The sequence below is a fragment of the Ovis aries genome, chromosome 11 (assembly GCF_016772045.2).
Source record: "Ovis aries strain OAR_USU_Benz2616 breed Rambouillet chromosome 11, ARS-UI_Ramb_v3.0, whole genome shotgun sequence".
Lineage (NCBI taxonomy): Eukaryota > Metazoa > Chordata > Mammalia > Artiodactyla > Bovidae > Ovis > Ovis aries.
The window spans coordinates 45174102-45188907 of record NC_056064.1 but is presented as its reverse complement, the minus strand read 5'-3'; the positions used below and the strand labels follow the sequence as shown (position 1 = coordinate 45188907).

The window sequence follows — 14806 nt, the reverse complement described above, 5'->3', positions numbered from 1 at the left end:
TTGAAGGGTCACCATGTTCAAGGCACAATGCTAGCCCTGGACTCATCAATAAAACCAGACAGACACAAGTCCTGTCCTCACAAGGGAAGGGCAGCAATAGGTAGAATAAATGAGTTAAGTATATAGTATGTTAAAAGGTGATCCCTACTATTGGGGGAGGCGGATAGAGCCTAATAAAGGGCGATGAAAGAGGGTCTTATGGGAAAGGTGGGCTTTATGGGAAAGGTGACACTCAAGCAGAGCTCTGACTCTGAGGCAGAGAACCACGTGGCTGTACCAGGGAAGAGCATTCAACGCAGAGGGAACATGGGAGTGTCTTCCATGCACCAGTCGTGCTGTGCTCAGAACCGCAAGGACGGAGATGAATCAAGCATGGCCCTGCCCCCAGGGAGTCAACAGGCTAGAAACAAGATTCAGGCTTGCAGATAAATGTAGTGGTAAAGTTGTACAAGCTCTATGGTAGGTAGAATTTTTTTCTTTTAATCTGTATTGAACTGAATTAAAGTATGAGTTGTTACTCGCATTTCAAGAAGGAAACCAGTATATGGGATGAACTAAAGCACCTCTTACCAGGAAAGCTTCGCAGCCTCTCCCCTGAGCTGATTTCTCCTTGGAGTCATTGACTCTCATCAGGGCACCTGACTCTTGCCCACTGCCACAGATACTTCTGAGGGGTATTTGATCTTTAGCTTCAGGCCTCATCTGGGCCTTGCTGTCACCCTAGTTAAGCTGAAGACTGGAGCACTCATCTCCCCTGAACAGAGTGCATCTTGGCCCTCTGGGAGAGTGCTCTCGGAATCTTTTGCGGCCAGTGCCCTGCCTGCCTTGTTAGAAAGGGAATTCTCAGGTACCCAGTGCTTGACCACCTGACCTGAGGTCGCAGATTCCTGGCATCCCAGTCCCAGGCAGAGGATGGCTTTTCAGGTTCCTCTCAAGACCATCTCACTTCCTTTCCTTCCTACCTCCCCTGACAGTGATGGCAGAGGTCCCCCTTTCCCAAGTATCCTTCACCTCCTGCTCTACTCTGACAGGTAGAAGTAGGATTTTTAATCCCATTTTTATCATTGAGGAGGAGACAGATGCTGAGAAGTTCAGTAATCCAACCCACATCACCCAGCTGTGAATGACGGAGCCTGTACTTGTTCCACGGCACCAAGCCGGTATCTGTCAGGGACCTTGCCTCTCCTCCCTTGCTTTCTCCCCACCCCGGGCTTGCATTTAAAAGGGAGGCATGTGTGTGCATCACTGATGAAAAGGTGCAGATCGTCCCTGGGCGCACATGCTCTGAGACCTTATTTCAGAGATGCCTTTCTCATAGCAGCCTCCTCACAGGCCACTGGACCGCCCAGCATGAAACTACTGGGATCATCTTTCTCTCCATCACAGTTCTTCCTCCTCCAGCACCTTCTTTAGTTTCTTGTTGCTTTTTATACTAAACTTCCTTCCTTAGTTTAGCATTCAGAGTCTTCTTTTTTTTTTAGGCTACCTACTCCCCTCTGCTCTAAGAAGACTCTGTTTTCAGCCCTTGGTGCTCTAGCTCAGCTGCCTCCACCACCCACGGGGGAATTAGGAGACTCATTCCTTCTCCTCCAGGGCCTCCTCTTCACCAGTGTCTCTGTGATACTACAGGAATCTTCCCAGAAGACCCTCTGCCAGTGAAGCTGTGCCTCTGTGCTATATCCCCGCAGCCATTATTCATTCGTGTTTGCTGGTGTGTTCCTTGGTCTCTGAATATTTACTCACTCTCCCCAGCTGGATCGTACTCACTTTGGAGACACAAACCAAATCTCATAATTCTGTGCACACTTGAACAGAGTCAATTCGTGTTCATGATCTGATCAGCTAATCTATTTTATCTTTTACTTCCTGGGCTTACAAATTCCAAATTCAGAGAAGCTTCACTTTTATTTACAAAAGCTTCAAATTCTAACGAGAAAATAAAGTTTAAGGCCCCTGACACACACACTTCTTAATCCATTTCAGGGTTTCCAATTGTTCCCAGTTCATTCTTCTTACCCAGGGTGTATTGCCCTTGCTCAGCACTGAATGATAGGGAAAGAATTGGCCTTTCTTTACTGCATAACTGACTTTACTTTTGTTAGCAGGTTAAAATCAGCCCTTCCATTTCACTGCAGTATTATATTGGTGGCATTTTTATTTAAGGGGGAAAAAAAAAAGCTTTCTTCCACATGAACTTTTGTTACAAATCAGTTTATTGGGGCCAATCAATGGGCAGGACCTATGAAAGGGTGTGGATTATCTGGTTAGTCCTTTGTGTGGCAAAAGGCTTAGATACTGCTTAGTACTTGGCTCATTCTTCATCATGTAAAGAAGTGTTTTTTTGAAGGATCAACACCTGACTGAGCCCTGCCTTTTTCATGGTAATGTTTTCACCTGAGTTGCTTCTTATAGTAGTAAGAATTAGTTAACTAATACTTATTTAACCTTGGAACAATGTTTATCATAATCCGATTGGCAGATAGTCATTTTATTTAGGCCTTTTCTTTATTGCATCAGAACTGGAAAATCTCAGAGTATTCTGGGAACATTTTTTTCCCAAGTAAGTTATCTCTCTGCCTCTTTTCTTCCCATCAAGGGGCATGTTTTGTTTGGCACTATAGATTCAGACTGGTAGCCACACATTAACAAGTTGGATTTCTCTTTCTGGGTTGAGCTCTACTTCTGTTTTTAAAGCTGGCCTTCCCACCTCATGCTGCTGGCAACTTTTTCTCCAGAATGATTTAGGATATTAAATATATTCAGAGCTGGTTTTTCATGATAAAGCTGCCTCATGAGTACTACCACTAATTAATATACAAAATGACCCAGCACAGTTTAATTATTTGGTAATGTTTTTCGGTGTTTTCTTGAAGATGATGCTTACAAGTCAAGGCCTGAACTTGCCTGGGTCATGACCTCTCTGCAGTGTTTGCAGTCTTGTTAAACAAGAAGAAAAGCAAAACATAAATTAGCGTCTCCATTATAAGTTGCTCCACATTTCCCAGTCTTTCAACACTGAAGCGCATAGTCACTGGTAACGTAAGACGGGGTTTCACTAGGAAAATGGCCATTCCAGCTTTTAGAATGGTTAGCAAGCCATTCTTCGAGGGCCAGTGTTGTCCTTTGTAAGAGAGGAGCAAAATGAGGGAGCTTGAATTATGGACTTAGGAACATTGGAAACCTAAAGAAAAAAAAGCAAAGTAACAGTTAACTTTTCTTTTTTTAAGTTTGTCCTTTTTAAAAAATATTTATTTGGCTGCGCCAGGTCTTAGTCGCAGCGTGTGGGATCTAGTTCCCTGACCAGGGATCAGACCTGAGCCCTCTGCATTGGGAGTATGGAATGCTAGCCACTGGACCACCAGGGAAGTCCCAACAGGTACCTTTAATTATAATGAAGATGTACCAGCCTATGTGGTTTTGAGATATGTTCCCAAGTTTTCAGAATTCAATGTTGAAAAATAGCTTGAATGTAAAAAGCACCAATTCACTGTTACATAATAGAAATTTATATGTCTTTAGTTAGTGTTAGTCACTCAGTCGTGTCTGACTCTTTGTGACCCCATAGACTGTAGCCCACCAGGCTCCTCTGTCAATGGGATTCTCCAGGCAAGGACACTGGAGTGGGTAGCCATTCCCTTCTCTAGGGGATCCTCCCGACCCAGGGGTCGAACCTGTGCCACCTGCATTGCAGGCAGATTCTTTACCATCTGAGCCACCAGGGAAGCCCTTCTATGTCTTTATGTGTTTTTAATTACCCCCCGACATCTCAGTTTTTGTTATTTTGCCTTTGGATTTATCTGTTTCTGCTCCTTCAGACTTGGAATGTCCTTCCCCTTCATCTCCAAGTCAGCCCACTCACTCGTTAAGACAGTTCAGATATTGTCTCCTCCAGAGGAAAAGGAGATGTTTCTCTGCCACACATTTCTTCCCTCTTACATCCCATCCTGTGCCTTTACCTCCACCTCTCCATTTGTATTGTAGTGATCTCTTTTGTGTCTGTCTCTCTATGTGTCAGGTCTAGTCCATATTCATCCAGTAGCTTGGTAAGGGTCTGTTGGCAGTGTGTTTGATTTTTAGCGAGTTGATTTCTTGAATAATAACAGTGATTACCCTTTAATCTCTGTACGTCATAGGTATACTTCTCTCTTATAGTCTTTGCACAGGCACTTGATATGCCAATTACTGCTTATACCAGAAAGCCTCAACTTCGTTTCTTTGGTGGGCCGTTGTTTATGGTCTTACAATATCTATTCTTGTCACAACAGATGGACAAAAACAATCAATTAAGACTGAGAAAAGCTAGCATGCCTTATCAGCAATAGTGGTTTAATATTTACAAAACCCAAAGTGTAATTGTTTGGGCTTTTCCTCACTTAATGCCCTGAGTTTCTAAGATCTGAGAATAGGTTTAATGATTGAATTAAAGGCTTATCTGTGGAATGAGTGTGTATCATAAATCTAGTGACATAGTTTACAGTCCATTCTTCTTCCATTTTCCAAGTAAACATTTTTAAAATGTGTTTTTCTTCATGAAAAAAAGGCAGTATACAGTTTTAGATTCTGGATTTGGTTTCCATTCTTGGCTGTCTTACTTGTTAGTTATTAGACCTTGGACAAATTAGTCAAATCTATAAGACTTAATAGCTCCCACAGTAAAGTGGAGATAATAATGATACTTAATTCTTGGGAGCATAATGGACACTGAATGAGAGATGAATCTAAAAAGGCACCATGTTGCAAATAGGAGTAAATGGATGTCTTCATGTTGAGTGGTGAGGTACCCAGACCCCTTAGCCCTCAGGAAGGAGACTGAAAGATTCTCTGAGGAAAATGTACACATCTTGACCTTTGAGGGACCCCCAGTAATCAGCCAAGTCTTACCATCCTATCGTGAAACCCTCAGATTTCAGAGCTTCCAGTTATTAGTTTAACTCTTAAATATGAGTAGTCATCCAACAATCACCAGGCACTTGCAGAAAACCACCAATGAACAAATGAGGGGGGAAAAAAGGAACTCAGAGGAAACAAAGACAAAGCAGAGAAAATAAAAAAAAATTTTTTTAATATGTAATATTCACAGAGCCCTAAAATAAGGTACTGTCCATGAAATATAACAGTATGTGATTTTTTTAAAAAAAGATACATTCAGGAAATAAAGAGTGACTTATCTGAAGGTTTGTAACTTATAGGACATAGAGATAAAGAAAAGATTTTTTTTTAAGTTATATATTTTTTAAAAGTTAGTAGCAGTGAGTCAGAAAATCAAAATGGCATCAGTCTGCTAGTCAGAAGCACTGAAAATTAAAAGACAATAGAACAATGACTTGATAATTCTGAGGGGAAAATTGTTTCTACCCTTATTCTCTATACCTAGCCAAACTATCAAGTATGAGGTGTACAATATTGAGGATGGAATAAACGCATTCCCAGGTCTTAAGTTTTTACCTCCTGTACACTTTTTCTCAGGAAGCTTTTGAAATCTGTGCACCATGGAAAAGAGGGAATAAACGGGGGGCGGCGGGGAAGAAGGAGGGCTAGGAGACAGGGAATCTCAGAGAGGAGAGAGGAAGATAGAGAACTGTCAGTTCAGATTGAGCTCTGACAACAGAGGACTCCACAAGGGAAATGCCCTCAAGAAAAAACACCCAAGCGATTTCTCTGATGGCTCGGTGGTAAAGAATCCGCCTGCCAGTACAGTAGACACCGGTTCAATCCCTGACCCGGGAACATCCTACATGCCACAGGGCAGCTAGGCCTGTGCACCACAGCTGTCAAGCTTGTGCTGTAGAGCCTGTGCTCTGAAACAAGAGAAGCTACTGCGGTGTGAAGCCCCCGCGCCACGACAAGAGAGTCACCCCTGCTTCCTGCAACTGGAGAAAAGCCCTCATGGAGCAGTGAAGACCCAGCTCAGCCAAAAATGAATAAATGAAAAAAAATACACCCAAAACTTTAAAATTCCTGCTTATTTAACTTATATGCAGAGTACATCATGAGAAATGCTGGACTGGAAGAAGCACAAGCTGGAATCAAGATTGCCGGGAGAAATATCAATAACCTCAGATACACAGATGACACCACCCTTATGGCAGAAAGTGAAGAGGAACTAAAAAGCCTCTTGATGAAAGTGAAAGAGGAGAGTGAAAAAGTTGGCTTAAAGCTCAACATTCAGAAAATGAAGATCATGGCATCTGGTTCCATCCCCACAAATAGATGGGGAAACAGTGGAAACAGTGTCAGACTTTATTTTTTAGGGTCTCCAAAATCACTGCAGATGGTGACTGCAGCCATGAAATTAAAAGATGCTTACTCCTTGGAAGGAAAGTTATGACCAACCTAGATAGCATATTCAAAGGCAGAGATACTACTTTGCCAACTAAGGTCCATCTAGTCAAGGCTATGGTTTTTCCTGTGGTCATGTATGGATGTGAGAGTTGGACTGTGAAGTAAGCTGAACGCCGAAGAATTGATGCTTTTGAACTGTGGTGTTGGAGAAGACTCTTGAGAGTCCCTTGGACTGCAAGGAGATCCAACCAGTCCATTCTAAAGGAGATCAGTCCTGGGATTTCTTTGGAGGGAATGATGCTGAAGCTGAAACTCCAGTACTTTGGCCACCTCGTGGGAAGAATTGACTCACTGGAAAAGACTCTGATGCTGGGAGGGATTGGGGGCAGGAGAAGAAGGGGATGACAGAGGATGAGATGGCTGGATGGCATCACTGATTCGATGGACGTGAGTCTGAGTGAACTCCAGAGTTGGTGATGGACAGGGAGGCCTGGTGTGCTGCGATTCATGGGGTTGCAAAGAGTCGGACACGACTGAGTGACTGAATTGAACTGAACTGAACATGTTAGGACATGTTGGCATGATATTTGTGGCTATATTTGTTTCAGGATGAATTTGTGATAAGTACCTGATAAACTAAGCAAAGGAGGGAAATGGCAATTATTAATTTTTAACAAGAACAAAATGTTGCCCAAGAAATGATACTACATGGCTTAGCCATAAATCATATTTATATGATCATAATAAATAGTATAGATTTAACCAGAGACTGTGAAATCATTATATTGGAAGGATGAGAAAAGGGACATATTGGAGGTGCGGGGGTTAGTGCAAAATTAGTACTAAGTCTCCATCTTCCATAATAGGAATTCAGGAAATAATATTTAAAGCCAAAAAGAAAGATCTAAAAATAATAATGTGCTATTGTTAAAGATAAGGAAGTAAATACAAGAAGAAAAACCCAGAGAGTAGAAAATGGCTGCTTCTGGAATGTGGGAATCAGGAATGGTGGCCTAACCCTGGTATAGTTTTTAAACATTCCTTGTTACATTAGGGGGTTAAAAATTAAAATGAAGTTAAAAATATTAAATAAGACAATTATGTGAAACATATAGCACCATGCCTTTCACTGCTGCATAAATGTAAACAAATATTATTACCTGAGGACCTCTCCTAAAAAGCATTTATGAAGTCTTGCTAAGTGGGTGGCAAGGACTTTCATTCTTTTTTTTTTCCAACCATACATATGTTGAAATATGTATATATTGGCTGTGGAGATGAATTACAGACATATATTAAAGTATCTTTCTATTTGGTTTGTATATCTTCCTGATTTACTGACCCAGGATGTTACTGATGTGGATGAGGAGAAAGGACAGCTGCTTCTTTCTGAACCGCATGCTGAAGAAAGTGTTGCTCTTTCTGAATCATGTCGTTGATAACATTTTTAAATGATTTTTCAAGAGACTTCCCTAGCAGTCCAGCGGTTAAGATTCCCCACTTCCACTGCAGGACAGGAAACTTAAGATCCCACATGCCGTGTGATGTGGCCAAAAAGAAGATTTTCAAGAAGATAGTTTTGAATTTTTTCCTTCTATTTTGTCTAAGCATTTGCATTTCTGCAATTAAATAAATGGGTGTTGTTCAGGCTTAGTCTAGTTTCCTAATGAGTTCTTTCCTTTGTGTTTTAATACCTTTTTTCCCTATGATCAGGGTCGCAAGCTTCTTATCATTGGGACCACAAGCCGCAAAGATGTCCTTCAGGAGATGGAAATGCTTAACGCCTTCAGCACCACCATCCACGTGCCCAACATCGCCACAGGGGAGCAGCTGCTGGAGGCTCTGGAGGTAAGGATGAGGGAGGAGAGTGCACACTGCCCAAAGAAAGGAGCTACGGGTGCCCCAGGCATCACACCTGGTGTTTAGTTTCTGTGTTAACACAGAACAGGGAACCCAGGATACACCTCCAGTCACTTTCAGGAATTGGAGGAAAAAGAGAGAAATGCAAGTGAGAGTGAAGTAATTCTTCATTCCTCAGTGGAAGCAGCATGCAAACTGCCAGGAATGAATTACTGTGTGCCCAGCACGACTAATGCATATAGATTACATGGGCCAGAAGCTTTGGTGGGCGGAGGGAAGTAGAATAACATATAGAAAACTCAGTTCTTCATACTAGCGTTCAGTCCATTTACTTGCAGTTAATCAATTTGAGCAATAACTAAAGCCTTAAAGGAATCTTTTATTAACAAGCTCATAATATGAAAATGTTTTCTTTTTTGAGGATGACATAATCTTTAATTTTTAAAAAAATATATATCCTTTATTAAACTTTTGACTAATATTGGTGTTCACAAATGACTTGATGAAGTGTTAAGAAAGATTATTTAGTTACTTGTTCAGCAGCGATAGAGTCAGGAAGGCTTCTTAAAATCCTCAAGACCTGTACAGTTGGGCATACTCCCAACAAAATAGAAGCTATATGATAAATGTTTCCAGCTTACCTGTCTGAGCAGTTTTTGTGCCGAGGTTGAGTGAGAGAATTAAATTTAGTCTGCTTTGACATATACAGATTATTCTTAGAATGGAATGTTAAAAATTTTAACTGATATTTATTATGGATTGGAGCTATTTTTCCCCCAGCAAACATATCTCTAAATTATACTGAAGGTTCATAAGAAAATAGGGTTTAAGATTCCAGTTTTCATTTTCATAATTGCAGTTAATGGATTCAGAAAAGTCAAGTTGGATTTTAAAATATGAGAGAATTCTATCAGCTTGAACCAGTCAGGTAGTTCTTATCACTATTCTTTCAAGGGTAAATGTGGAAATTAATGTTGTTGATGTCCTTATATAATGCTTTCCTTACTTTTATTGTTTTTGTAGCTGTTGGGCAATTTCAAGGATGAAGAACGCACCACAATTACACAGCAAGTCAAAGGGAAGAAGGTCTGGATAGGAATCAAGAAGTTACTAATGTTGATTGAGATGTCCCTACAGGTAAGATGCTTCCTTCTCCATATGGTTCAGACACAGAAGGTTCACAATATTATCCCAACAGGTGTTATCATTCCCTCTCACCAAGATTTTAAGTTGAAAGTCTCCTGTATTATTTCCAGAGTCAAGTTGGTGTTAGTAACCTGCTTCGGAGATCAAACAACAACTTATTGGTACTTTCTTTCCTACTTCTTAAAATTCAAAAATAGAAGAAAAGATGATTAAATTTTAATTTACAGAGTCACTAGGTTTTACAGTTAGAAAAGACTTGAAAGAACAATTTCTGCTGCCCCTTCATTTTAGAGGTGAGGATCCTGAGCGTCCCACCAGTTGTCAGTGAGTTAACTAAGGTCGCAGCTAGTGATCTAACGGGGTGGAGGTGGGGAACCTGGCATTGTCCATCAGAAGTCAGGAAGCAATGCACAGATGCCAGAGGGGGCCTGGGAGACTGTTTCAAGGGACAAGGTGATTGAGTGTAGAGATTAGACAGAGGCTGTATATATTCTCCCCTGGCAGGGCTCCTAGAAATTTCACGCAAACTACTGTAGGGTTGAAGCATCCAGGATCACATAGAAAACTAAGCCCCAGGCTACTGCCTGGGCAAAAACAGATGAAACTTCTTTGAGACCTTCTCACATCTACTGGCAGCTTACCTCTCTTCTTTTTGTAACTCTGCCCCTCTCTGTGCCTATCCTGTGTCTTCTTGTCCTTATCTGACATACTAGTTAGATACTAACTGTGTCTCTTCGAAGCTGTATGAGTTCAGGGATCTTGGCTCTCACTCACTAGTAAGTCCACAGCTCCTGGAACAGAGCTGGACCGACGCATAGTCAGGCCCTCAGCCAATTTCTGTTGAATGAATCTCTCCTGGGTCCTCGGTGGACAGACTGGCTGCATTCTGAGCTTCATGCATTAACACTCAGTCCTGTTGTTCCAACAGTGTGAGCTGTGGGTGGCAGAGGTGAAATTTATTTCATTTACTGCTGAAATAGGCTCTTAGACCAATAACAAATTGCAATCACGAAGTGAACGCTTTTTTAATCTTTGCTGGTCAATTCATTTTAAAATTGTGGCTTTCAGAAACCTTCAGCTGGACTATTTTTAAGCCAGTTTATTTCTATTTTTCCTTATGAGTAGTAAATTAAAGTTCCAGACTAATCACTTTGCTGAGGATTATTCTTGGTAAAGGTGCACATACATTTGTGTTGGCTCTTTCCTTGGAAGAGATAAATCTGTCAGACAGTCAGCTCTCTATGCTTCATTTCTTTAAGTTTCAGCACAATTTTTTTTTTTCAATAATTGCATAGAAGAAACTATGTGGGTTTTTCTCCCCAATCCCTACCCCTTCCTCTCTTCCTTTGATGCCCGCAGGTCAGTGATCAAGTTAATGCCTCCTCTGTTTGTGGGGTGGAAAGTGAGAGCGGGGCACTCAGACCTAATCTTCAGCGACTGACACTTCATAGGCCTCTGAGTTTGAACCCCTTCACGTCAAATGGATTTCGTGCAGCTGAGTGAATTCTCTTTAGATCTGCCTTAGAGAGACCGAGTCTAAGTGAAGAGGCATGTAGTTTAGCCGAATATAAGTCATGTTACCTCTCTGTTCACCATACACAATTCTGTTAAAACTTGCACAGTGCCGAGGATCTGCTCTGACTGGATGTCACCTGAGGGAATAAAGTCATTTATCTAGATTACTTTTTTCCTCCCTTTCCCTTGACTTTTAATTCCATAGCTACAGGCAAGTCAGTAAGTCGTTGCTCACACATATTAAATATGTTTAATGGGCAAAGACCTGCAAGTACTGACTACAGCAGAGCTCCAGCCAGTTCCCTTTTTTTTTTTGAAAAAGAACTTGACAATTGATTCATATGTAATTCTATTCCCAAAGAGGAAAAATGTTTCTCTTGTTAACTATTCACACTTTTTCTTAGTCCTTTGTAGTCTGACCTCTTAACTTTGATACATTCAAAACTTGGATTTTTCGGGGGATAGAAGAGAAGAAATCAAAAAAAAAAAAGTGGTTGGAGGGGGGAATCCAATTGCACATTTACCCACAGCTGCGCCGAGCATTTGAAAGCTATTCCTGGAGGGCAGGGAGTTCCCTCTTGGGGAACAGGCTTTTGCCCTGGAACATTTTTTCAAAGTTAGGTGTGTTTCTTACAATAAAAATTCATCTTCAGGAATTAAAGCTGTTTTTAATTATTTTTTTTTTTACAACTTCACATCTCTGGTAGACCAATGAGAATAAAACAAAATTAAGCAAATTCATAGAAATTTGAATATGAGGAACTTCCCTTGTGGTCCAGTGGATAGGACTCCATACTCCCAAAGCAGGGGCCCCAGATTCGATCCCTGGTCAGGGAACTAGATCCCACATGCTGCACCTAAGACCTGATGCAGCCTAGACAAATAAATAAAATTAAAAAGAAAGAGAAAAGATATATGGTGAAAATTTTTTTAAAGAAATATGAAATGAAAATGAATAGGGATAATTAATAATAGCAACCCAGGCCCTACAACCTGAGTGAGAACTGAGTCCCCCATCTTTTCTTAGACTCACAACGCTGTTCTCAGTCCCAGGAGACCTGGATTATCCAGAGAGCATGTCAGAGGAATCACCCCCACTGATTTTCTTTTTTAGTTTCAGCACAACCGTTATCATTAATTATGAAGAAAAACCTGTGCCAGGCACACCAAGATTAAGAAAAGCTAAAGAATCACTCATACAGAGTTAATAGGCTATTTTTTCACTGTTTAATCAGCATCAGTTGGCCTCTTCCATTTTGGTCCTGCTTTCATGCCTTGGATGAGCCCTATGAATTGGATGCCATTTGCACCCCGTGAATGGCCTGCCCTGCTCTCACAACGTGCTTCTCAGGGCCACCTCCTCACCCAGCACCAGCTAAGGGGTCGCTGGGCTGAGGTGCCTGTGGATGACCTCACGCATAGCGATTCTCTGTGCTCCAAAATCCCTCCTCACTTCCCTTAAGTGACACGGTCCACTTTGCTGTGTAGCAGACTACTGGTTAAGGACAGGTAACATATTTCCGTGGCTCACCAAAGCCCTGAGAAAGTATAAAACCAATCATTTTCTTGGCATGAAGTAAGTGCATCATTTGTAGAAGGTACCACTGACCCGTCTTCTTTATTCCTTCTGATGTATTTAGATGGATCCCGAATACCGTGTGAGAAAATTCTTGGCCCTCTTAAGAGAAGAAGGAGCGTAAGTACATACGGCACTTGAGACCTCCAGCCAGACTCCCCGGTCTTGTAAAGCCGTGCGCCTGTTCTAAGAGTTGCTGTACAGTGCCTGTGAATTTGAATTCTCAACCTCTCTTGCACAACTTTGTTTCCATTTATTAGAATTCTCCGCTGTGTTGTAGGTCTAGGAGACCCAGCAAGGAAGTGGGTTGTACTGTTGGTTTGCTCTCCCTGTCCTGCTTCGCAAAACTTCCTTGTCACAAGGCAGGAAAAAGCACGATGGTACATATTTATTGGAACCTGCTTTTAAATGCATGGAGTGTAAACATTTTCTTGTGTGAAATGCTCTTCTAATGGCAAATGCATAGTGAAAAATGTAGATAAGCCACTAAAAAGCTTTCAGTGTGGTTTTGTGGTGCAGGGCTTTTTGCAGACCCTTCATCTGTTTTTCGTTGTGTTTTGGTTATTTCTTTTTCAGTAGCCCCCTCGACTATGACCATGAACTATTTTCAAACGCAAAGTGACCAAGGAGAAGATGGCCTGGGATCGTCACTCGACCTCGAGATACTGAACACAGTGAAACGTCCCCTGCCTTCAACACGTGCTCACACTGCATGATGAGTGCAATGAAACTCCCTTCCTCGTGCTTACTGAGATACTCCCTCTTGTGGAAGGTGTAAATTCGCTTTAGAATGCTGTGCTCACCTCTCCATGTAAACTGATTCCTTCTTGCTCAATCTTAAACGTGGGAAACATACTGTACTTATGAACACTACACGTTCTAAGCTCCCTACCACCACCCGAACAACTCTCAATAAACATACTGATGTTGCAAAACAGCGGTTGGCCTAGTAGAAGGAAGACTTTCCACCTGTGAGCTAGGAGCCGTGACTAGAGGCACTGGGTTCAAAGGCATTCTCTCATAACTTCCCTGTGCTAACACTACAGGTCATTGGATATTTGGTTCAAGTTTCTCCCAGAAGGCTGGTTATCTTTGCCTGAAGAAACAGGGCTATGAGTTTCTAAGATGCTGTTCTCGATCATTTTCAGAGATGTTTCTAGGTTGCAATCAGGAGACCTTTCTTAATAGGAAGTCAGATTATTACCGTGTTGGCTGTGCCATCCCTTTAATGTAAGTGATGTGCTCAGTGGTAAGAGATATCGCTGGTCATTACTACTTGGTAGATGTTGTTAAGAACCTGTGAGAGATGTGTATGGTAAAAGCATACACCCCGAAACAGAAAGGTGTCAACTCAAGTAACTTACAACCCTCTCAGCACTCATCAGTGCCCAGGTCTAAGTGGATCCACTCTTCTTTTGACCTTAGCTTAATGACTTACTTAGAATGCATCCTTCCTTTATTTTAAATATCTGTACTCCCTAGCATCTAAATAAAACACTATTTTCCAGAAAAAATAAACCACTTTCTAGCACTCTCCTCAGTCCTTTAACATCCATTCCAATGTACTGAAGACGTCTCCTTCCCCCTCTGCACGCTTCTTCCAAAGGGAAGGAGAACAGTAGTTTAAGCTGAGTTGGAAGAAACGTGATCAGGTCGTCATGTTCGGTGAGAAGACTTGGGGAACACGCACCCCTCCCCTGCTGCTGCTGCAGCTTCAGCTTCAAGGACAGGAGCCGCCTGAAGGTACTTAATGTGGGGCTTGGCACCAGGTGGACTTGGGTGTCACCACGGCGGTCCGTGGTACAGCTCTCTCATCTGTCCCTGTGATAGAAGATAAATTATCTCCAGATCTTGCTCTCTGTATATTTTTGGTAGATTTATATGTTGCATCTGCTTCCTTTTGGGTTTTCATCTCTAGCTTATTGTGTGGCTTAAAAAAAGTGGATTGTATTGTAAAAATTCTGTGGTTCCTGGTGGCCAGTATCCTGGGTCCCCTTATCTGTTTTAGATCTTGCCTCTTTTTTCTCTCCCCGTTGAAAGCAGCATACATTGTATTAACTTATGTCTCTTGTTAAATAAGATTATTGTCTTTGTGTTTTGTCCAGAACTATATTGAAGAAATACAAATATTATATTGTTTAATGCAAATGAAGGAATGCAATAAAGAGTACGTATACTTGAAAACATCCTGTAACAGACCAATATTTTGTACAAGACAACATGCATAACTGACCAGAGTATATGAAGAAAGGGCTCAGAAAAGCCCCTCCTTGTTGTAACTAGTGTAAGGAGATGATTTTTATTTTAAAATCTGACTTTAATTATTTAGAAAATATAGTTAATTTTACAAATATAGTTCGGTAGCCAGTTTTATGTAAAGTTGGCACACAAGAAGAATCTTTATACCCCCTTTACTTACTTCCTCTT

At 41.4% G+C, this 14806-nt stretch overlaps 1 protein-coding gene across 6 annotated transcripts in view; it reads left to right on the top strand.

Moving 5' to 3' along the window:
• Positions 1–14563, top strand: part of NSF (N-ethylmaleimide sensitive factor, vesicle fusing ATPase) — a 149247-nt gene extending 134684 nt beyond the window's left edge. For 2 of the 6 annotated variants that reach the window (XM_027974387.2, XM_042256125.2), the window contains exons 18-22: positions 7996–8130; positions 9166–9279; positions 12444–12499; positions 12660–12759; positions 12956–14563. In XM_027974387.2, coding sequence (XP_027830188.1) covers positions 7996–8130; positions 9166–9279; positions 12444–12499; positions 12660–12759; positions 12956–12958 — 408 coding nt within the window. In that variant the 3' untranslated portion in view covers positions 12959–14563. Of the gene's footprint in view, positions 1–7995; positions 8131–9165 lie in introns of all 6 variants that reach the window. The other 4 variants (XM_004013003.5, XM_042256126.2, XM_060394932.1 and 1 more) reach the window with 2 other exon arrangements.
• Positions 14564–14806: the final 243 nt, after the last annotated feature.